The 23716-nt window shown below is 46.3% G+C and overlaps 1 protein-coding gene across 1 annotated transcript in view; it reads left to right on the plus strand.

Annotated features, from left to right (window-relative positions):
• The window catches only part of LOC142587767 (fatty acid CoA ligase Acsl3-like), a 130250-nt gene that overhangs the window by 30430 nt on the left and 76104 nt on the right, over window positions 1–23716 (plus strand). The window contains exons 4-9 of the mRNA XM_075699049.1: window positions 1333–1465; window positions 11331–11394; window positions 11494–11552; window positions 13168–13232; window positions 13366–13437; window positions 19848–19987. Of these exons, the coding sequence (XP_075555164.1) occupies window positions 1333–1465; window positions 11331–11394; window positions 11494–11552; window positions 13168–13232; window positions 13366–13437; window positions 19848–19987 (533 nt within the window). The remainder of the gene's footprint in view (window positions 1–1332; window positions 1466–11330; window positions 11395–11493; window positions 11553–13167; window positions 13233–13365; window positions 13438–19847; window positions 19988–23716) is intronic.

Below are 23716 nucleotides of genomic sequence, written 5' to 3' on the forward strand. Positions count from 1 at the left end.
CATTTAAGTACTTTTTACGGCAAAGTATTTCTTAAATAGCCTATTTTCACTTCAAATGCCTTTCTCCACTTCGACAAAAAGTGGTTCAGGGCCTCTTTAAGGGCTCAAATCACCACAGGCACGACCGAAAAAGCTCTGAAGGCCCGCCAGTACACTAGTTAGACATATCGGCGGTCGTACTATGACAGGAGACAGCGAGTGCACGCATGTATACTTAAGGAATACGTACTGTGTTCCGTGACAATTGCCCCTTCCCATGCTTGTTAAACTTCACCGCAATACTTTGCGTCTGCTTCACTGCGTAACATATTTGTATTGAGCCAAAGCTAACTTTCAAAAACCGGCATTATGTAACGCGTTTTGCTTTTCGAGCTTCGAAGCCAATAGCGAGGATTACAAAGGCGGAGTCGGTGCCACTGCTGACAGCGGCAAATTCTATCAATGAAAAACAGGGAACCGAAGTGCAAGAAGCTTAACAGCGAATCTCGAAGCAGCTAGACACAGCGTTGCCGTGATGCTGATTAGCGGACCTGCGTGCGAGAGCGCCAGTTCGAAGCAGCGATATAATCAAAATGGCGGTGGTGGTGGTGGCTTTGATTAGGGCCGTTTTGGACCTGCGGTCACGGCAAAAAGTCAGAAGAACCAGTCGGAGAAGGGTTGTTGCGTCCGAAATTTCAGACGTTCTTATACATTGACTCTATGGGGTACGTGGCGGTGCCGCGAAGCGGTCCTGTCCCAAAAATCGGGCGTCCGGAAAATCGGTCGTTGGACTGTACACTGGCAACTCCTCCAGCCGACGACACGGCGTCAGAGAGCATTCGTTACGATTCCTCTCTATTACTCGAGCCAGCATTAATGCGAGTTTCGTTCTCTTTCAATAAAATTACAGCTAATTTTCCCTGATAGAAGCACAAATTCGCCGAGTTTTCCCTGAGTATTTCCATACTATTGAAATTCCTGAGAATTACTGGTTTTACCGGTTTTCTCGGTTGGTAGACACCCTAAGTATTCGATATATTCATTTTAGTAGCATTTTTTTCCAACTCCCCAGTAAGAATACTGAGAGCAAGAATTCAAACATTAATTTATGGATTTGCTTAATTGAATTGTAGCGAAATATTTATTTGGTCTGTCAGTTATATATTCTTGTTTCTCCCATGATATTGGCGTAGAAGGGAGGTAGGCTAAGATGTATTGTAACTTGTGCAGGGCAGCCTCACCAATTTCGTCAGGATAAACTTCTAAAGGGGCATGGTGTACGGCCTGTCGAACAAGAAATTCATCTAAGAATACTGCATTCTCTATGCTACTGCAATACTTCCATTGATGTAGAAAATTTTTAGTGTTATAATGAAGGTCGTGCAGTGGTCTGGCGCAACTTTTTCAGAGATGCAACCCGTTACGCCAGCGGCTCAAGACACCGTAATAATTATGTACACTAGCGGCTCGACAGGACAACCTAAAGGCAAGCCACCTTTTTTGCGTCACGATATTTTGTGTGTTTTTTTATTTTGCGTCACGAGTCTCCACGATATTCTAAGAAAGTGCAATGAAACGTGAAGTGAGAAAAGGGGGGCACGGTTCAAGACATGAGGTAAAGCTTCAGGACGACGTATTATTCTGACAGTGCAAAATCTTAAGCTCCGTTTCAGTTATCGCCGTATTTCAGAGTGGTCGCAGTCTGCACTTTTTATAAGGCGTGTAATATTGCACGTTGTTGGCTGTTGCTTGTATATACGGATTTGTTCCAGCAAAGGATGGTCCAATTATTCAAGATAGGCTATTAGAGACGAAACAATGCAACATTACTCGCCAAGATTTAAAGCAGCGGTGTATGTCAGAAACAGTGCGATAAGTTTAACTGTCAATTGCCTAAATTTGAATAATTAACTTTTAAATTAATTTTACTGCACACGCTTCAGTGCATGAGTTGAAGCTGGTCTGCGCCCAATAGTAGCACCAAATTTGATTCCAAAACTGATTCGATATTGTTTTGTATCGCATTGCTATAACTGGCTCAATAGAAATATAAGCGGAATGCCGAGGCATTTCTCCGTAAGTCTGGGGATGGATCATTAAAAACTAGCACTAGCCTATGCCTGTTGACGCGTGCTGCGGCAACCAAACCACCGGCGATAACTGGCCACTCGGGTCACGCCTATATCTCCGAAGCACTCCAAAAAGCCCCCAGACGTTTGTTCACAGCCGTTTAAGCCCCGTGACGTCGCTGGCGCGTGGCTCCCGGTCTCCCGTCGACACAGATACCTTCCATCAGGGGTTCCCAATCTTTCTGGCCTTGTGGAACCCCACCTGCCTTCCCAGGGCGCCACGGAATTTCTCCCCCCCCCCCCCTACCCCCTTCTTTTTCCCGCCGATTTGCTTAATCCGCCGCTTCGCGATGTTAGTTCCGATGAATCAACTAAATGGCTTAAAAATGAGCACGAAAGAAGCCACAAATCATAGAGTGCTTTAAACGGGTTAATAATCCACCCAATGGGATATGGGGTCGGATTCGTTTTGACCTCTTCGCGCAACCCTAAAATGTAATTCATGGAACCCCTATGGTTCCGCGGAACCCACTTTGGGAACCCTTGTCTTAGATAATATATTTGCCGTACATGTGCGGTGCGATGCGATACGATACCCTATTTGATTGGTGGGTTCACTCTCTGTCGGCTCTTGTCACAAATCCCGTTGCCGAGGGTACATGACTGGCCGCTAATGAGGCGGCGGAATTTTCACCTACAGCTACTCATTCAGCCAGATCAGCATATTTCGGTAACTCGTAGTTGCCTCCAAGCTTACACACTCTTAGCAGACGGTTCAGCATCCTCCTGTTACACTGCACCGTAATACCTTCATCAATTTTTACCATGTGGAGTGCACATCTGTTGCAATGACGGTTGCTATATTTTTCATGTTAGACAGCCAAACCGTGCCGACAGAATCTTGCTTACCTAGATACTGGAGACACGCAAAGCCCTTGCCGCCTTTCTGGCCGCGTAGTCCTTAGCCATCAGCTCCAAAAGATGCAATTCCACCAGACCTTACAACTGCGATGCGGTTTGGAGCTCGGGCTCGAAAACGCCGGACCATTATGATTTCAGCAGGACTGAGGCCAACAACGCCTGGTGTCGCCCTGTATATGAGGAGAGCCAAGTACGGGTCCCTTATTTGAGCACGAGGCTGCGACGGTCGCCACTCGGGGCAATCCATTGAACGCATCTGGGAGTTATGTTAGAGCCAATAAGAGCCTTGTACCTAAAGGCACTATCCATGTAAAGAACTTACAAAGATTGTGTGCGCATAGCACAACTGTTGGACTGACTGGCCTTCACACGCTCCTCCGTTCTCGTTAGTCGCGACATTTGGTGCTGAGAAACTCGTAATTGTTTTAACCACCTATACGAACGTTGTTACGCGCGGCTATGTCCAGTCGCGTGTGACTTCTCGTTCAAAAAGGTTGACGCGAAGAAATTAACCGCCGAATTGCTCAAATAACGCAGCACTTCTTGGTCATGGAAGACAAGTATAGATCGAATTCATTTCTCACTGGCGCTTCCATGTCTTCAACGTTGGTACCCCATTCAACGCATGGCCGAAATTTTGCGACTGCCAAAACATGGCATAAAACACCCTAGCAAATTTACAGCAGAAGCTTACATGATTCCTATTGCTGTCGAGGACTACGAGATAGTATAGCTATAGGCAATACTTGAGAATACAAGATACAGAAACACCCTATAATCTCTGATTCTTTGAATGTTGTCACTGCTCTGTCTTTTGGCAAGGCTAGCCGCAATCCCATCTTTTAGGAGCTTCTGAAATATATTCACGATCTACATAAACTAAGCCTTGCTCTTGTTTGCTGAGTGCCAGGCAATTGCTGTACAATAGAAGGAAATGAAAGTGGTAGATAATAATGCTCGACATTCTGTTCATCGGGCGGTACAAATTATGTATGCTGGGTACCTGGTCCAGACGTGAAACCTTTCTTTTTTGCGTAAGATGCTCCATAAATAATGGAAGCTTGGATTGAACAAAGAAAGTTACGACAAGCTGTATTTTCTAGTGTGTCCGCGTTTAGGCTAATGTTACCGAAGTCACCCTTTGTACCCTTCCACGGCTAAGAATACGATGTACCTATGGCACGCACATCATCTCTTGACTGCAGCAGAACCACTGACATGCATGCAATGTGGAGAGATCTTAACCATCATCCATGTATTTCACAAAACTTCCTTTGTCATATCGGCAGATTTGCCATGTTGAGTGTTGATGCGCTTCGAGTTGTCGATTGATTCGGCCTCGATCCACAACCTGCTGGCCTTTCGATTCGCTCAGATGGTAGACCAACCACCGCGGGAAGCCGTTGGTTTCGGGTTCAATCCCAGGACCAGGACACAATCTTTCTTAGAGCTGAGAAGCTTACTTTCTTAGAAATCCGTATGAGTTTCCGCTGTAGCTTCGTGCTATCATCAGGTGGATGACAACTTCCATTTGATTCTTCAATTGTATGCCCTGAATTTCACCGAAAGAGAGGATGGTTAATTTTTGAGAGTTCTGCGCGCACCATGCACCCTCATCCCTTATGCGCGAACACAGTTCCTATCTTTAAATGAGTATTTGAACTTTTCTCGGTGGATATTTGAAACTCTTTCCTGGCGCTCTCTGGCACTAAATGCCCTTACGTCTATAAAATTCATTCATCAGTCAGTCAATCAAATTCTTGGTTATTATTATAAAATTTTGTATGCTATAAAATATTTAACAAAGTATTTCAACGAACTCTGGAAAAGCGGTGATTATCCGAAGGAATGGAGAATTGCTAACACAATTCTTATTCCCAAACCAGGCACGCAACTCAATCTAGATAACCTAAGACCCATATCGTTAACATCATGTCTGGGCAAAACCATGGAGCATGTCATACTCAATAGACTGACTAAGTATGTAGAAAACAGAAATGTTCTTCCGCATAACCTGATCGCTTTCCGTCCTGGACTTTCGACTCAAGATGCAATGCTTTTAATCAAACATCACCTTATTCTTGCTAGCCCGCTACATACGAGAGCTCTTCTAGGCCTAGATGTAGAAAAGGCCTTTGATCGCATCAAGCACAGGGCCATATTGGATATCCTCTCGTAGATGGGATTGGGTAAGCGATTGCACAATATAGTCAAAGCCTTTCTCGGTGGCCGTTCTGCTTGTCTCAAGTTAGGCGAACTCCAATCGACAACCCTGGAACTTGGGAATCGTGAGACACCACAAGGGTCTGTCCTATCTCCCATGTTATTTAATTTGGCAATGTCAAAAGTGGCTTGAGGTCTCGCGCAGATTGAGGGTAGCCACTTTGCTATATATGCAGATGTAACAATCTGCAGTGCCGAAGGTAATATGGGACAAACAGAGACCAAACTACGGGAAAGCATTTAGGTGGTGGAAACAACACTTGAGGGTATGGGACTGAACTGCTCTGCTAAAAAATCAGAACTATTGGTATTACGGAGCAGTAAGCGTGGGCGCAAGTCGAACGGATATATCCCAGAGGAAGAACCCCGCATTGACATATACGCCAAGAATGGAGAACCAATCAGGCAGGTGGAGACTATTAGAGTGCTAGGACTTCTCCTGCAAGCGAATGGATCTAATTGCAGGATGATAGAACACATCTGTAACAAGTCAGAAGTAGTCATTAGGCTTCTGCGTAGAGTTACCAACAAGCATAAGGGGCTAGGAGAAGACAGTGCCATAAGATTGGTACATGCATTCGCCTTTTGCCACTTCTCGTACGTGGCTGGCATGCTACAATGGACACAGGCTGATAAGAACAAGCTAAACGCTTTAATCAGACGACTTATAAAGACTGCACTAGGACTTCCCATCAGCACGGCCAATGATAGCTTATTGCGCCTAGGGCTGCATAACACACAAGAGGAGATAGCTGAGGCTCAACAGGTGGCCCACAAGGAGAGACTAATGGGGACACGACCTGGGAGGGCGCTACTTGAAGAAATTGGCGCAGAAATTAACAACCACACCAACGAAGGAGAATTATTAACACAATTGCAAGCGGGACTACGAGAAACGATAAAGACGACCCCGTTCCCTAGGAACATGCACCCGACACATAACCTCGAGAGACGGAAGGCAAGGGCGAAGGCACTCCTTCAAGACATAGATGCACATAAGCAGCAGGCGGTGTTCGTTGACACTGCCTGGGTTAAAAATAAGGATGCGTATACCTCCGTTGCTGTAGACACTCGAGGTAACATACGGGATGCCATCACCGTCTATAAAAGGACCCAACAGTAGCAGAACAAGTAGCAATCGCCTTAGCCATCCGGGCTAATCGGTGGACACATATTTACAGCGACTCTAGAACAGCCATACGCAACTTTACCAACGGATATGCAACACGGATAGCAACAAAATTACTAGAGAACGTCAACAGTGAGAGGATTGAAATCCGCTGGTTTCCTGCACATCTCGGGGTGGTGGACGGAGCTCGGAGAAACCTCAATGAGGTGGCAAATGAAGCAGCACGAGGTCTTTCTAGCCGTGCTCTTCAAGACCGAGCAACTTACACTTCACCCGGGGAACACAGGGATCGATTATTAACATATAACGAAATCATGAAGCATTATTATTTAAGCAGAAGGGAATACCCATTGCCACACGGTAAGCTTTGCAGAGCCCAAGCGGTCACATTACGTTTGCTACAGACAAGAACATACCCAAGTCCAGATTTTATTAACAAGATCTATCCGGAGAGGGAAATTCAGACCAACTGTAATAAGTGCATGGCATCATTACTCTTGACCACCTGCTTTGGCAGTGCCCCGCGGTCTGCACAGACTGTGACAAGACCCAAGAATGGTGGCGGCAAATGCTACACAGTGAATCACTCTCTGACCAATTACGGGCAGTCCAGAAGGCCCGCGATGTGGCTGAAGGGCTCGGCCTGACAGTCCCAACGTGGGAGCGGCCCGCGTCAACGTAGGGTTGACCTTCAGGACCCAATAAAGTTCTCCTTTCCATTCCATTCCATGCCCGCCATTGCTAAGAATCTTGAGCAAAAAAAAAAACTATTTTGGCTCGAATCTCATAATCCCCACACTTACCCTTCTCCACGCTTGGGAATTGGAGACAGCCGTCATGGAAAGAACTTGCATACATACAAGCGCAATAACAAAGTAGATGATGCCGTACCGACAAGGCCATGCACTTACCCTCATCGACCGCATACCGGGCCGTGCCCGCTCAGTAGGTAGGATGAATTTAGAATATGTCTTAAAGTCAATTAACTTAGTTCTCGCAGAAGTCAATAGCAAGCAATCACAAGGTGAAAGCTAGCAATAAACGGGACGTTATTGTGGGCGAAAATGGTCAGCGAGGCTGTTTTCACAAATGTAAATATATAGTTTAAAGGCGCATATTTCGCTTGGATATGAGAGTACTATAACGTGTCATGTGGGCTACTGCTGGTGGGGCGTAGTTCACGGTCACAGTCGAGTAATTTTCTTTCTGGTGATTCTTTCTCTTCTTTTTTTTTCTTGCCTGAGAAGAACAGGTGACGCTTATTTTCTATCAGCGAGTATGCAGGGTTCAAGTCGAAAGAGCAACCGCCTTTCTTTCTTAGCTGCCCGGCCAAACAGAACCACGTTGGCCTCTGGCGAAGAACTCACAAAGCGTTTCTCTCGCAAAAACAGTTTCTCATTGGCTTGGAACCTTAACTAATATGATGTTCACTAACGTGTGTTGTCAGGGCATGCTCTTACGAACAGTTATAGGCGTTTAGACTTGGTGTTTCGAAGGCGTCCCACCCGGTACCGGGAATTCACCACTGGCGGCACGTGCAATGCCATGTTACTGACAGTGACAGGCATACCGCATTCAAGGCGGTGGAAAATGCCTGATAATTTTTTTCTATCGCGGGGGGAGTACGCGCACGGACATGTAATTTGAAATTAAGACGAAGCAATAGGGCTAGTAGCATCGATTGTTGAAAACAGCAGGCGTGTACAGTCGCCGTTACACACGACACTAGCACGCCTCCAATGACGGTTTCCGTCGTATCTCACTCCCTTCCCTCAACCCCCTTTCTTTCCCCTTATCTTACGTGTGTAGTTTGAGCTCAGTTAACTCCTAACGCGCCTCCAGTGCATGCGTTGCGCTTTCCTTGGCCTCGGAGGTTGAATTTTGAGCATACGCATGTGCTTATGCAAGCTTCTGCCTTTACGCAAAAAGCGTAAGCGCTGCGGACCTTCAAATATTAGACAGATTTAGAATTGGCGGCGAGCTCGACCACTGGAAAAGCTAGCGCCACCGTCGGCGTGACGTGGCATGAGGGATCACGTGGACACAGCGGCCGCGTCGGCTGCTTCGGAAGCGCCGAAGCGAGCTGAAAACGAAAGTTTAAAAGTCCCACCTGCGCCGCGGTTCTGATTAAGTGGTGAGGCTTTACCGCCTTGGGTGTCTGCTTGACAACATTTGAAAGTACTATGATAGGTAGTGGCTGCCTTTGGAGACGTGCAGCATGGTAGACTACTGCTCGGTGCCGCAGTGCCGGACGCACGCAACGGAGCCCGGTGTCAGCATTATTCATACGTAGCCACAGCCTAAGCAGCTGCGTGAAGCTTGGCTCGCGAAACTTGGAACCGGCAGACAGCCATCGGCTGCAACTCGGGTATGCAGTAAGCATAGACGCGAGGAAGATTTCTGCTACGGCGCCGGGACTGCGCGATGTTCTGTTAGCAGCAGAAAACGCTCACTGAGACACTCGCCCGCGCCCGCTGCCTGGCTAATGTCATGACGGTTTGGTGTATGAACTTGTTGATGCTAGATACTGGCAAGTTCACCGGAACGGAAAGGGAGCGCACATTAAAAAAGGCATGGCATATGGTCATGCTTGTCTTATGAATTAATGCACTGGATTACGAAAATCAAGCAGAGGGAAATCGCACGCTGAGAAGACCGATAAACATACAGTGCGATGCAACTTGAGAAATAACATTGAAATGTCCAAGAATTTAGAAGACAAAAAAAAAGATTGAATCGTTGCGACGGCACATCACAGTCGCCGTAGCTTGGCGTCGAAGTCTCTATTACGGAATTATTTTTGAACAGTTCTGATAGCGTCCACGCAACAATAGTTGCTAGTGTACTGTCAAATGCTCATGTGCTGCGGCCTGAAGCTCACGGCATGGTGCGAAAACGCGCTCACAGCGAAAGCAAAACATTGTGCGCGGACATGCATGCAGACGCGCAGTCGGTCGTTGCGAACCCGTGCGATCGCAGGATTGCCATTCTGTTATGCCCAATTTGGTTCTACAGACAGCCCACTATAAGAACATATTTCAGATAGTTTACTCTCAGCGTTTGCCTATACCTTTCACGCAAGAAGCCGGTTCGGGAGACTCCATCGCGGCGACCGCGCGCAGTGGCGTTCACGTACTGTACGTATTCGGTAAAGAGATAGCGTCTGTAAACGATTCTGTGCTTGAGTTTGTCCAAGATTATTATATCGACAGTCAAAAACTTTTCTCGTTTTGAGAGCACCTGCATAAATGTCCAGGAGCGTGCCGCGTGATCCCTCATACTACACAAGTGAGGCGCTTCCGACAGATGGCGACTCCGTAACTCCTCGCCGCCAATAGCATTTGCAACCAAGCGTAAACGCATTACGTACGTAAACAAATACCGTCGTCCTCACTGCGCATGCTCCAAGCGTTATTGGGTCTCTGTGGTTTATGTGCGTAGTGTAACTTTCGTAATGTTCACGGACGCTAAGAAATAGCGTTCTCGAACATGGCGGCACCTATGGCTCCCGCTTCAGCGTGAATTCTCGTGATGGCTACACTCTCACTCGCGTTGATCGCCAGTAACTATCGTAATGAGCTTTCGCTTTCTCTAAACTCGCCTGAAAGGTTAGCTATGAGCGCATAGCGCGTCTATTTTCTCAGATCGTTCGGTGATCCTGGCGCCCGTAGGCCTAACGAGACGCGTCCGCATAGCAACTGCAGGATGATTGCTAATGGACCGTCTTGGCTTGGATACGTTTGGCACGAGGCACCAGACGGCACCCTCTTTCATAACGACTTCTTTACATTTGCGTTTCCGTACAGTAAACTAAAAGGCTTGAAAGGACACGCACCGTAACGTCCCGCAAAGGTGCTTACGTTTAACGTACCTAAGGCGAGAAACGCTATTCTAAAACTGTCTATTTTTTAACCCCTGTACGTCCTCTAGAAGTGTTGCAAATAATTTCCATTTCGACGGCTGCTCCAATTAGGTTATTGACGGTCGCATCTATGAGAAGCTTGCGCGCGCTTTTTATATATATATATATAGTCAAGAGAATACGCTTCACGTAATGTCGCAGCGGGAAAAGTGATAAGCACAAGCGACTGGTGCCTGGAGCGGCAAAATCGCGACACACGGCGCTGTTGCTCCCGAGTACGGCGATAGCGAAAATGCAAGCCAAATTCCATTTTCCAAAGCAAGGGCGGCCGGCAGATCGAAACCGACCCATATTAAAGACCGCATTTCGAAAGCTATCATGTGCCTCACTTTTAGGCCAAACTATGCGCCAACGAGGACGCGGACGTCAGCCCGTTTATTTTTTATACACGGGCGTTATCAGCGATGGTAGTTTCTTTATCGCAGCTTGATTGTATGGCCTCATTGGTGCTTAGGTTGGCCGAAAAGTGAGGCATATGATAGCTTTCGAAATGCCGTCTTTAACATGGTTCGGTTTCTGCCGGCCGCCAGTGCTTTGGAAAATGGAATCTGCCTTGCACTCTGGGTATCGGCGCGCTCGGGAACAACCGCGCCGCTGGTCGCAATTTTGCCGCTGCGGCCACCAGTCACTTGTGCTTATCATTTTTCCGCTGGGTCTGTACGCAAAATACTGCTGGACCCCACAGCCGTCGCGACTATTGGCATGCAGGTAGGATGACGTTTCTCCTTGCAAACCACGCTCTGACGAAAGAGTGAACGCGATGATGTTGCTGCTTCTATGACATCTCTTTGATCGCTTGTGCTGTGCGTAGCGTGACGCCCCGCCATCAAGCTCATGAGCGGCTCCTTTGTTGCTTTATCTGTAGCACTATGTTTAGCGTCTCGATTGGCCGGCGCCTCGTGTTACGAACTACTGTAGCGTACGAACAGCTTCTTGCGCACGTACGCAGCTTCGTGAATCCGAACTAAATTGTTTGCGAAATTGGTCCGAAAAGAAGTAACTTTATTGCAAACACTGCACTAATTTCATGACAGCTTGATGAATTTTAGGTGGTGCTCAGTGAACCCCCCCCCTTTTTTTTTTGTAGGAGTCGTTTTGACAAACGGCAACGTGGTCGCCTTTATCCTGGGAATAGCCAGCGTATTGCGAGAGTTCTCGTAAGCACAACGAGTTTCCAACATCTTTCTTCTCGAATACCAGTGCCTGTCGTGCAAATATTCCTCGTTGCTTGCTCTTGCTCTTTGTTGCAGGGTCGGTGACACATTCATTGGGTTTCTACCTCTTGCTCACGTCATGGAAATCGCAGTCGGTATGTTCGCCACGTGCCTCTGGAAATACGCTGGAAGCGATTGTATTTCGGATAGTTAACATGCCTGCTGAAGGGCACTTGAACGATAAAGGTAATTTGCTGCCACTCTAGTCGTTTAGGCATTTAGGTGAGTTTTGCGTTAGCTTGTAGCCCCGTGCACTTACAGTAATTAGCCACAGACTTCGTTTGCGGGTACTTCCGAGCTCACACCACCAGATTTGTGCATGCGAGTAGCTAATCTGGAACGTGCTTGCAGGCATACATGTACCGATAAGATTATTTTGAGTTTTCTCGCTTATATAGCGGGTGTTTCAACAAACACTTTCAAAAATTCTTAAAGGTGGCCTGTGGCAGAAAACACAGTTCTATTTCATGAGCTGGCCTACTTGAGACGGACATTACTTGCACGAAAAATTGAAATGCGTAATCGACTAGTTAACAAAAAGTTACTAACTATTAACTAATTACGTTATTGCCCGTATTGCAAATTACTAATTCTAGCCGTGGAGTTCGCAAGGCGGATCCACTTGTAAAAATTCTCAGGATGCCAGCAGTTTCGAGATATTAATTTCCGAACTTTGCGGAGAAATGGGTTTGCGTTCCAGTTACTTTCTTAACTAAACTTCGTTTTATGCATTGAAGCACAAAAGTAATGGGAACGCCAATGCATTTCTCCACAAAGTTCGGGAATTCATATCTCGAAACAGGTGTCATCCTGAAAATTCGTTCCAAGTGGATCGGCCTTGCGAACTCAATGGCTAGAATTTGTAAATTGCAATATGAGCCATAAGGTAATTAGTTAAAAAGTTAATTCGTGAATTTTTGTTAATTCGGTGATTACGCATTTCACGTGCAGGTAATGTCCGCCTATTCGAGTAGACCACCTCATGAACTAGAATTGTGCTATCTGCCACAGGCAACTTTTAACAGTTAAATTTTTGAAAGTGTTTGTTGAAACACCCGGTACAGGTTGTCCCACGTAACTTGAGCCAAACATTAAACCTATGCAAGTGCCACATAGCTGGACACAACAACCTGTATACATATTGTTTTGCATACTGCCTAAATACATAATTAGCCTTAATTAATTCATCAACATCTCAAATATCATAATTGAATGAAAAGTGTCAATGAGAAAATTGTAGAGCAACATGAAAAACTCTTGATATATTTTGCTGTTGCCGAATACGTGCTACATATACGTGTTTTTCCTAGCGTGAGAGACGTCCGCGAATACAGCCAAGGTGCCTCGAGTGGCCAGTCGCGCGGCAATGTTGCATGTATTCGCGGGCTTCTCCGTGATATCTGCATATTTTTGAAGTTTGGTTCAAGTTGCGTAGGGCGCCCGGTATATATGCAGTGTGTTTTAAAGCACTTCTTTCTTTTAAAAGCCTGCAAATGCAAACTTTACTCGAATTACGCCACTGCTGATGAATCACCTTCGCAGGCGCACATCATTTTCAAGAAAAACGTTCAATAAAGTAATTACACCAGTTAACGCCTTAAGACGAACAGACACGCACTCGAGGCTGCTCTTTGCTTCGCAGGCGTATCCGTAAATTTATTTACGGTTGTCCGAAGTGTAAACTTTCAACGTGCGTTTTCGTGTTTCCAGAGACTGCATTTATGTCGCTGGGCGTAAAGATTGGTTACTCAAGCCCCTTCACGCTTACTAATCAGGTAAAGAGGCCGCCTTGATGCTTTGTTGGGCGAGATAAAGCTGGCGCATCAAGTAACGCCGTCGTACAGTGGACAGCAATTGCTCCTTTACGCTCCGGTTTGATTTATACTCTTTGCTCTTCATTTAATATAGGGCAGCGCGTTGTTGCCCGGGATCATTGGAGATGCACCTTTGCTCAAGCCAACTTGTATGATTGCGGTTCCGGTGAGTAAGTTTTTCCGTGTACCTTCATTAAACAGCGGGACGCTAATCAAAAGAGAAATTATTAGTTGTCCACTGCTTTTTTTTACAACATTCTCACGATGGTGTGTTGCTTGCAGCTAGCGTGTGCTCCCTTACGACGCTTGAACGACTGCTTTCAATAATATTTCATTTCTTTGGCGCTTGTACATTGCCTCTGTTCTCCGTCCGCTGTCTGTCGTGTGCGATTTCGTTGGAAAAGAAGAAAAAGAAATCTTTCACATCGTGCCTGTCATTTAATACGTTCGAGTTCCTTTAATTCTACATGTGCCAATTCAACTCACCTTTTAATTCCGCCACATTTGAGAGTCCGAAAATGTGGCAGTGTTTTCTAGATATCTTCTAAATCAAAAATTGTACAGTTGAAGTCAATTTCGCGTTTCCTTCCGATGTAGAAGCAACTTCCGTTGCTTCTACATCGAAACGGAGGCCTTCGAAATAAAGGGACCGACAAATCCGCAGAACGTGTCATGATATTTTGATGGAAATATAAGGTCCATGACTTTTAGTGATAGAATAGAACGTAGTGCTCACGGAGTTATGTATGCATAATTCTAAATTGGCACAAAAAGTCGCGAAAAACGGTATGTTGCGACGCTTTGCAGTGACACTTATGTACTATGGATGCATTTGCACGACGTGACCGTAGAACACTGTACATGAGTCGGCTGTTATTAAGTGCATCATACGTGCTGTTTAAAATCTCATTCATATTATCGTATAGGTGTTCACTCTTTATTATATGCGTAATACGACCTAAGGAAAGTTCACACTAACATGCGGCGCTGCTTACGAGGCAACGACTGGAATGGCGGAACTGTGGCATCTCTCATTGGAATGACGGCGTACGTTATGCTGTTTCGCACGCTAATTCATACGGATCTAAGCTGTGAAGTTCTTCGCTCCAGCTAGCTCGGTTTTTCGAAAGACGTCCCTCTTCCTAACGACAGCACGCTGAACTGTGCATCACTTGTGAAAGCGCAGTTCACTGTAGCAAAAACATCGTTTTGCTTTCAGAAACTTGGCTTCGCTTAACGGAAAAGAACTTACCTTGACTTGTACATAATTAATACAGTTGGACAGGAAACCATGAAAGCACGTACTGTTGTTATAACTGAAATAATTAAAAGGTTGAGGAAGCGTGGAGTGCATGAACGTCACCTTGACAAACAAAAGATCAATTTCTTACGGCTAAGGCTCCTTGCTTCCCACAGTTGACATCACGCTTACCTATCACTGTTTCCAGCATAGGAAGGCATAAACACGATCACGTCTTCCGATAAGCAAATTCTGATACAATTATTTTTTTCTTTAAATTCACGGGTTTAACGGGCCAAAAACATGATATGATTATGAGGCGCTACGTAGTTGGGGACTCCAGACAAATTTCGATCAACTGCATGGGAGTCCTTATTGTGCACCCAGTGTACGGTACACGGGCGTTTTTGCATTTCGCCTCCATCGAAATGCGGCCACCGCGGCCGGGATTCGATCCCGTGCCTTCGGGCTTAGCAGCGCAACGCCAAAGCCACTACGCCACCACGGTGGTTCTGCTAAAAAATGTTGCATGACGTTGGCCGCGTTATAACTGCACTGCACACTTTGACCGGTAAGTTTTTTTATTGCACTAAAGAAAAAAAATAAGCACCATAACGTTAACTGTTGGCCACTCATGAATTAAAATGAAATCGTAATTTTGTATCCTCAGGCAACATCTCCTTATCTGAGTTTTTCTAATCAGCTTAAAATCAACTTTGATTTTCTTGCTCTGTTTTTAGGTCACAGACTACAAACAATGCCACAGTGTGTGTGCATATCACGAGCCCTATAACGTAAAACTATTCCAAACTTTTCTATTCCAATTCTGCAATCAGTCCTCCGCGACTGGTTAAAAGCTTTTTTGGACCACCCCCACTTCACCTGTCTGTCACGCGACGTCACGAAAACCGCGATAGCTTACCATTTGATATGACGTGTACACACTGATTATGCATGACTTGACCGAACAAAATGAAGATAGTTATTTCTGATTCGACCCCTTTTCGCCATTAGCCCTCGGCCATTGGTCAAAAGTTCTCGGGCTGAACCCCCTTCACCTGCGTGTCATGCGACGTCACAAAACCGCAAGAACTCACCGCGTCAAAGTGACATGTACGCGTTAAAGATGCATCAATATGCCGAACAAACCTGAATTTTCTTCTGAATAGCCGCAGGCTGCCCCGTTCCGAAAGGAATAAAAGATGGCTGCCACCGATCGCTCAGGCACTCGCTACTCGCACCTGCCGGAGAGCATGGGTTTATTTGCGTGTAATAAAACTTCTTGCGTGGCCGTGTAACGTTCTCGAGCACTTTCGGCACGTTTACGACCTCGTTCTGCCAACTCTTCTTTGCTGAGGATCAGTTTTAGCGTCATTCTTAAGCTGCTGTTGCATGCCGCCGCGATTGTCGACGAGCTACCGTAAGCTAAGTAAGGGAAAGCGGAGCAATCACAGACGCCGGCACCACCCTCTTCATCTGGTTATCGATTTTCAGTGCAGTGGCTCGGCCCCATCGAATCCCTCTCCATTTGTGTATGCTCCTCGCCTCGTGTCAGCCAATTAGATAAGACAAGCCGCTCAGTGTAGGCAATGTTATTCGTTTTTCAAGCAAACCAAAGTGACCTCCTATAAACCAGGAGAGCGTTTGAGTGGTCTGTTGAGACAACCCTGCGGGTGACCACCCAATGCTTGAGTCGGCAGTTACGCAAATTTGACGTCAGGAGATTGGAATAGAAATGTATTGGAATAGTTTTACGTTATAGGGCCCCAGGTGTTCTTATATCGTTTGTTAGGATCACATGCTCACGAAAGAAACTGTAGCCTCTAAATTTTACTATTTTTATTTACTTTGTGGCACATGTTCTCATTGCGCGTTTGAATGAGAACATTTTTCCTGCGCAGAGCATAAGTAAAATTATGTCTGCTTAGCAGAAATCCTCAGACTAGCAGCACTTTCTTGATATGCGACCTTAAAATCTGCTACGAAATATATCGGCGTTTTAGTTAAGTTTCCCAAAAGCCTGCCTCAGTTTGGGAAGATTTCAACTGGAACGCATCGCCATTTCATAGAGGATATTCGAGGCGGATATCTCGAAAGTGGTGCTACAGTCCTACGGTACTACTCCGAGGCTTCAATTTAGCACTTACAACATGTGCCGTAAAGCGAGCGTGTACCGTCAAATGGGCCTCTTTAGGTAATTAGCGAAATTACTGTTGATTTTTCTTTCGTGCATGCGGATATTCCATTTAGCCCAAAATTGTTGAAACTGCATTTCACAATCATCGAAATGCTAAAATCGCCCGATGCACCTGAACTGAAACAGCGTATGCATGAAATCTCGAACTTATTATATGGCTCATCACTCTTGCAAAGGATCCTATATAATATGCTCAGAAGACGGCAAGGAATTCAATGGCTTTGCGTGAGTGTTGGTGTGGTATATAGGCCTGGCCTTGCGTGGGACGTGGGTGCGGTATAAGCATGCATTCTAAGCATGATATAAGTGGTATAACATGCATTCTATGCATGGGTCTTGCTGATACCACATCCACATATACATTTTCATCGCACGGCCGTGGTTATACGCCGAATTTGAACTATGCTCAATTACGAAAATTTCGCAGATTGCAGCAACTTCGGAGCTTTCGCTCGTAATGTAAATTCTTTCTTGTCGAGTTTGTTTTGGACTAGCTGTTTCCAGAAATTGCTCAAAATGCCTTATGTACAAAGCTGCAATTTTCAAGCCGACGCGCGAACCTAGAATCAAGCACCGAGAGAACATTTTGTTTCTCTTTTAATGCTTATGTACTACATTGGCAAAGGGGGCGCAACCCAATGGATCCGTTGACTGTTATGCCTGCGTTTCTTCAGTTTTTTTATTGTTGTTGTTTAAAGCAAGCTTCTAGAAATTATTGCACAAAATAAGGCAACAATGGCTAAAAAATTAGGTCTGCTGAGGGCGGCGCAGATGTCAACATGGGAGAAAACAAGGATGAGAGCGGAGGGGAAGTAGGGCACTGCTGTAGGCAACGTGAGATGAAAGCGAAACTAGAGGAATTTGCTGTTGAGTGAGCTAAGCTAGTTGAATGCATCGAACCGCCGGAGAAATAGCAGTGGAAACTAGAGAAGGCTGAAAACAGCGCAAACGAAGCTCACAAAGGCTGCCGTTGTGTGTAATAAAAAGTCTACAAATTATAGGAACCGAAGTGAGGTCCTATACCTAAAGGACGCGTCGTGGGATAGGCAATAAACGGCTAGGCGACTTATTCAGGCCAGCAAACAGACGCAATTTTATTGCGATAACAATTATATGGACAGTCCAAGCACATTACTGGCGTCGGTGTCGTCGTCGTCGTGAGGTTCCGTATAGAGGACAAGGGCGATAACACCGCCGCCGCGCGCCTTACGCTGTATGTGCGAGTGAGAGCGTGCGAGGGGAGCTGACAGTCGCGGCTCAACCTTGCCCGCGCGATAGGAATGAAATCGGAGAGGAAGCGCGCCGCCTTCTGTCGCGTGCGAGGCACGCAACGTTTACGAGGCATAGGGGGGAGGGGAGGGAGAGGGACGGTGTTCTTCTCCGGCTGTAGCTGTGCATGTGGCGGCTACACGTGGTCTTGCGACCGTATCTTGAGAGCGGGATGCGTTGGAGGCACAGTCTACGTGCATCGGCAGTTCGTAATTTTGTGCGTGCTGTGTGTCCTTGGAGCTTATTTTGCGTTGAAGCGATAGAGAGCACGAATATCACTTCACTTGCTGCTGCTGCCGCATTTTCTCACGCCAAGGTTTTGACAGCGAGGGTCCGCGGTCATCGAGTGTAATGTGTTCGTGTTTGCTGTGCGCGCTGATACCATACTTGTTAATTTAGTTAGCAAGCGAATGTTTACAAGTTGATACGGCCAATACGGCTGCTAATTTGCTATCGAAATCAATGCTTCGCCTTTCCGGCGAAACTGTGACTTTTTATTATTATCTACGGCGCCTGGTTCGAGGAGCCTGAGCATGGCGCAGAAGTGCGTCCAAGTGAAGCTTAAGGGCGTGGGAAGACGACGGCCCAGCCCCATTTGAAAACCAAAGATGACGAGGAGAAATCGAACCCAGATTGGGAGAAAAAGAAAACCTCGCCAGCAAGCTACGAAGATACAGTAGGCCAGAAAGGTCAGGAAAAATATGAAGGCATGGACATGTGTTGGGAGCCGGAGGTACACGAGAAGCTTGGGGATGAGAAGGTAAGACATCATGACAGTAGTTGTAGAGTTAAACACGCGCAGCAAAGGGTTTAGGGAGACGTGCGAGTGAAAGTCGAAACTCTACCGGGAGTGGTGGGCTCGGTAATGGATTAAGCCATGAAGCAGCTTGTGAAAAACAAGCAAGAGCAAAACCTCATAGTTGTGGCAGGTGGTTTGCATAGTTTGATCAGGAGAAAGGGGGCAGAGCTGCTACGCAGATAGCGAAGATCGCGGAAAGCTTAAGAAGCAAACTTGCCGCAGGTACAAGTACAGGTATGCGCTGGATAGAGCTGAGAAATTGGAGCATTTAAATCGAGAGGGGGGTGACGGCCTCGAATTGAGAAATCAAAGGGCTGTGGTGGAAGGTGAATTTTGAATTTCGAGGTAGTGTACTTTGAAATGCGTTTTTTCTTTAAAAGCATTGTTTTGCACTTATCGTTGTTTAGTTTTGCTCAAATTTTGCTGCAAGATCGCATTTTATGGGCTACATATTAGTTGAATATACCACTTGGCAGTACGGCAAATTTTCTTTCGTCTGCAGCCCTTGCAGTGAGTGATGAGAAAAAAAATGGCTGCTACGACCTTATGTTATCGCTTCTGGTCTCTCTAGGAGGATAAAGCATGACCTATGAGGTTTATATTCATTATTCGCTGGGGATACAATGTTGACACTGCGGCGCGTGCAGACGAAGACAAGTTTATGAGTGTGTCAATTGTGGAACCGTGCTTCCAGTACAAGTCTATAAGGACAGCACCATAGAACTTACTTGGCAACGAATGAGGAGTGTAGATAAAGTAAGAACAAGAAGGGCACTTCTACAGATAGGCGCTCTCTCCCCACTGATATTAAGGATTTGCCGATGGTGAAATGAAATAAGGCTGGAAATGAGTGAGTTAGGTTTTACCTTATCGTGTCGATGACTATGGCTGATGGCTGTAAAATATATATTTGAGGGGAAGAGACAGATGCCCTTATAGGCATGCGATTTCGCGCAAGCAAATTGGTTATAGTATAATGCCCATTAATGCGTGGTGCACAAACGTATTTGTTGTTCCTCTGCCGCTTCACTAGAACGATGCATGCCGTGGTGACTACCGCTTTTTTCGCAGCTGCTGCTGAATCGAATCCGCAAGTCCATTGAGCAGGCTGTGTCTCAAAAGGGCTGCATCGCTCAGGGGATATTCGCCTTCGCTCTGCCCTACAAATCTTACTGGAGGAAGAAAGGCTTCACCACGCCCATTCTGAACCGGTACGCTGGATGCCGCAGTGGCGGCTTCACGAAGTGACTGATGCGCTCGCCAATTACGCAGTAAACATGAAGGCCGCAGGGGCTAACTTGCAGCCGCTGCTGCTGCATGCTTCAGGGCAGGGCTCAACTGCGGCCAACCGTGTGTCTGCTTTTTGGAACGAAGCATACAAACGCACGTTTTGCTGTCGTTAGTTTCATGGTTTGTAAATAAGACTCTATATGTGAGCTCGCGCGCGCCATTTCTGTTTGGTGGAAAACAAGCTCACGTCAATCCACCAGAAAGGTACTGCACAAACATCTTTTATTTGCACTCAACACGTTCAGTGAGGTGCAGTCATCATTGCCAGGTGAAGTAGCGATTGGTGGCGCAGGGGAATGCACGAAAATAAGGGCGCAATGTCTCACGCCAGTTCAATAAGGATTCCTGTTTTCCACCAGTTGCAACGCACGCACCGCCTTTTGCCGGGTTCGTTCTTTAGGCGACACTTACACAATCATTCGTGCAAAGGGCTTTGCGTAGTATACAGGAAAAATAATAAAAAAGCAGATTGGAAGTCACGCACCTGCCGCAGACACCATGGCGCTAACGCTGCAGTTGCAGGGGCGCTATAACGTAAAGCTATTCCAAACTTTTCTATTCCATTTCTGCAATCATCCATCCGCGATTGGTCAAAAACTTTTTTGGACCACCCCCACTTCGACTCTTTGTCACGCGACGTCACGAAAACCGCTATAGCTCCCCGTCTGATATGACGTGTACACACTGATTCTGCATTGTCAGATCGTACAAAGAAAAACAGTTATTTCTCATTCGCCGCCTTTTCGATATTAGCCCTCGGCTATTTGTAAAAAGTTTTCGGGCCACACCCACTTCACCTGCCTGTCATGCGACGTCACGAAACCGCGAAAATTCATCGTGTCAAAGTGACGGGTACGCGTTAAAGATACATTAATATGCGAACAAAATTGAATTTTCTTCTGAATAACCGTAGGCTGCCCCGTTCCGAAAGGAATAAAAGATGGCTGCTGCCGATCACTCAGGCACTGGCTACTCGCACCTGTCGGAGAACATGGGTTTATTTGCGTATAATAAACCTTTTTGCGTGGCCGTGTAACGTGTTCGAGCACTTTCGGTACGTTTACAACCTCGCTCTGCCAACTCTTCCTTGCTGAGGATTCGTTCCAGCGGCATTCTTAACCTTCCGTTGCACGCCGCCGCGATTTTAGACAAGCCACCGCAGGCTAAGTTAGGGAAAGCGGACCAATCGCAGACGCCGGCACCACCCTCTTCATTCGGTTATCTATTTCCAGTGCGCTGGCTCGGCCCCATCGAAACCTGCTCTACTTGAGCGTGCTCGAGTAGAACTTGTTGCTGGGCGAGTTGGTTGGGATCTGAAGAATACATTGTTGCGCCAAAAAATGAAAATAAAGACTTGAGAAGGAAGAGTACGAAAAGACAGATTGAGCGCTGTCTTTTCGTACTCTTCCTTCTCTCTTTTCGTACTCTTCCTTCTCAAGTCTTTATTTTCCTTTTTTGGCGCAACAATGTATTGAGCGTGCTCCTCGCCTCCTAGCAGCCAATTACAAATGAAAAACCGCTCAATATAGGCAATGTTATTCGTTTTGAAGGCAAAGAAAAGTGACCTCCTATAAACTAAGAGAGCGTTTGATAGGGCTGTTGAGGCAACGCTCTGTGTCACCGCTCGATGCTTGCGTCAGCGGTTACGCAAATTTGACGTCAGGAGATTGGAATAGAAATATATTGTAGTAGTTTTACGTTATAGGGCCCCAAATTAATTAAAAGATTACATTATGGGGCTTTACCTGCTGAAACCTCCTTCTGATTATGAGGCACGCCGTAGTGTAGGACTCCGGAAATTTGAACCACCTGGGGTTCTTTAACGTGCACCTAAATCTAAGTACATGGGTGTTTTCGCATTTCGCCCCCATCAAAATGCGGCCGCTGTAGCCGGGATTCGATACCGTGACCTCGTGTTCAGCAGCCCAACACCATAGCCACTGAGCGGCCACAGCGGGTTGCCGTTGCAGATGACTTCAAGTGAAGTACTCAGTGCGAAATGTTTGCCGCATGCACAGACACGACTGGCGCCGCGCATTTGCTACCCATGACATGATTACATGCTCGAAGAGCACACAGTTCAGCCCCCATGCAGTACACAATATCTAGGCGAATGGTTTCAAGGAAACTGGGAGGATAGGGCTGTGTATTTCATTATGTTGCGTTATCTCGCGAGTTTCCCTTCACACCTGGACTGCCTTCAATAACACCGGATACTATGATCTCATGAGAGTGGCTTGTTGGGCTAGTTGGTACATGGTTATACTAGGAGAATGCCAGCAAACTTGAAAGTAGAAAAAATCGAGAGGCAGACATAGACAAATAGACAGGAAGGTGGCTGGACTAACAACTGAACTTCATTCATGAAAACTACGTCCCCCAAGTCCGTACTGAGCATGCGTAAGGCACAACATAACAAAAACACGGTCAACACCTTATCTATACACGTCTACACTGATCAAGAAATAAAAGCTCTTTCTTAGTAAGGAACACAGATGGCGCGATTACACATTTCTCGGGGCCAAGCTTATAGATGCGATAGGCTTCAACCAACTCTCTTTCCTGCTGAGTCTTAGCTTTCCCCAAAATTGAAACGTCACTGAAGATGGGATTACAACCGCACTCCTTAGGGGCCAAGTTTATAGATCCGACAGGCTTCAATCAACTCTCTTTCCTGCTGAGTCTTAGCTTTCCCCAAAATTGAAACGTCACGGAAGATGGGATTACAACCGCACTCCTTACAATGCAGCGGGAGATTACCTCCTGTGCCTGCGGGTATTAGATTCGCATGCGCACGCATCCGATCATTCACACAGCGACCGGTTTGTCCTATGCCGTCTCTACCACATTTCATGAAATGAAAGCTAAGACTCGTTTTCATGAATGAAGTTCAGTTGTTAGTCCAGCCACCTTCCTGTCGCTTTCACTATGTCTGGCTCTCAATTTTTTCTACTTTCAAGTTTGCTGGCATTCTCCTAGTATACTATGATCATTGGGAAAGCATACTCCTGTTTACAAGCAGCGAAGAGCTCACTTATGCTCGCTCGATAAATCTGCTGGTAAAAGGCTGCCGACTATCGGTCTGCCATTTTGGAAACCGGGTCACTCTTTTAATTGTAACTCTGGAATAAGGAATGCTTGTTATAATGCGCATGCCCAGTAATTAGAATACATGCACCATTTAACCAGGCAGACAAAGGGTCCGTGGTACACTCTGCGCAACGCTACGAGAGCCCTTCGTGTAGCGCCCAGAGTGGACGCACTGGCGCACGTGGAAGAGCAACGGAGAAGGCGCCCGACGGACGCCACAGGCGGCGTTCTGTGCGTCGTACGCCCGCTTTTGCGCAAAGGCCGACTGCCGTTATCGGCGTGCGGATATTGTCGGCCCAACGTGCACATCACCGCCCACTTTTTTGTACCGTGTACAATTATTTAAGCACGAACAATTTCATAACAGCTACAATGCGTTGTTTCAATTCCAGGTTCACCTGCATTTGTAACAGCGACCTAATACGTAATTCTGAAGGTACACTTGGGACTTGCTCCACCGTTAGAAACCGGCTGCACAGAAATTTCACTTCGCACATTCATGTGATTACGCGTAAAAGGTCTGCGTTGCTGCTTGTAGCCGCTCGTATTTCACTTCTTGC

The sequence above is a fragment of the Dermacentor variabilis genome, chromosome 1, assembly GCF_050947875.1.
Source record: "Dermacentor variabilis isolate Ectoservices chromosome 1, ASM5094787v1, whole genome shotgun sequence".
In the NCBI taxonomy this organism is placed as follows: Eukaryota; Metazoa; Arthropoda; class Arachnida; order Ixodida; family Ixodidae; genus Dermacentor; species Dermacentor variabilis.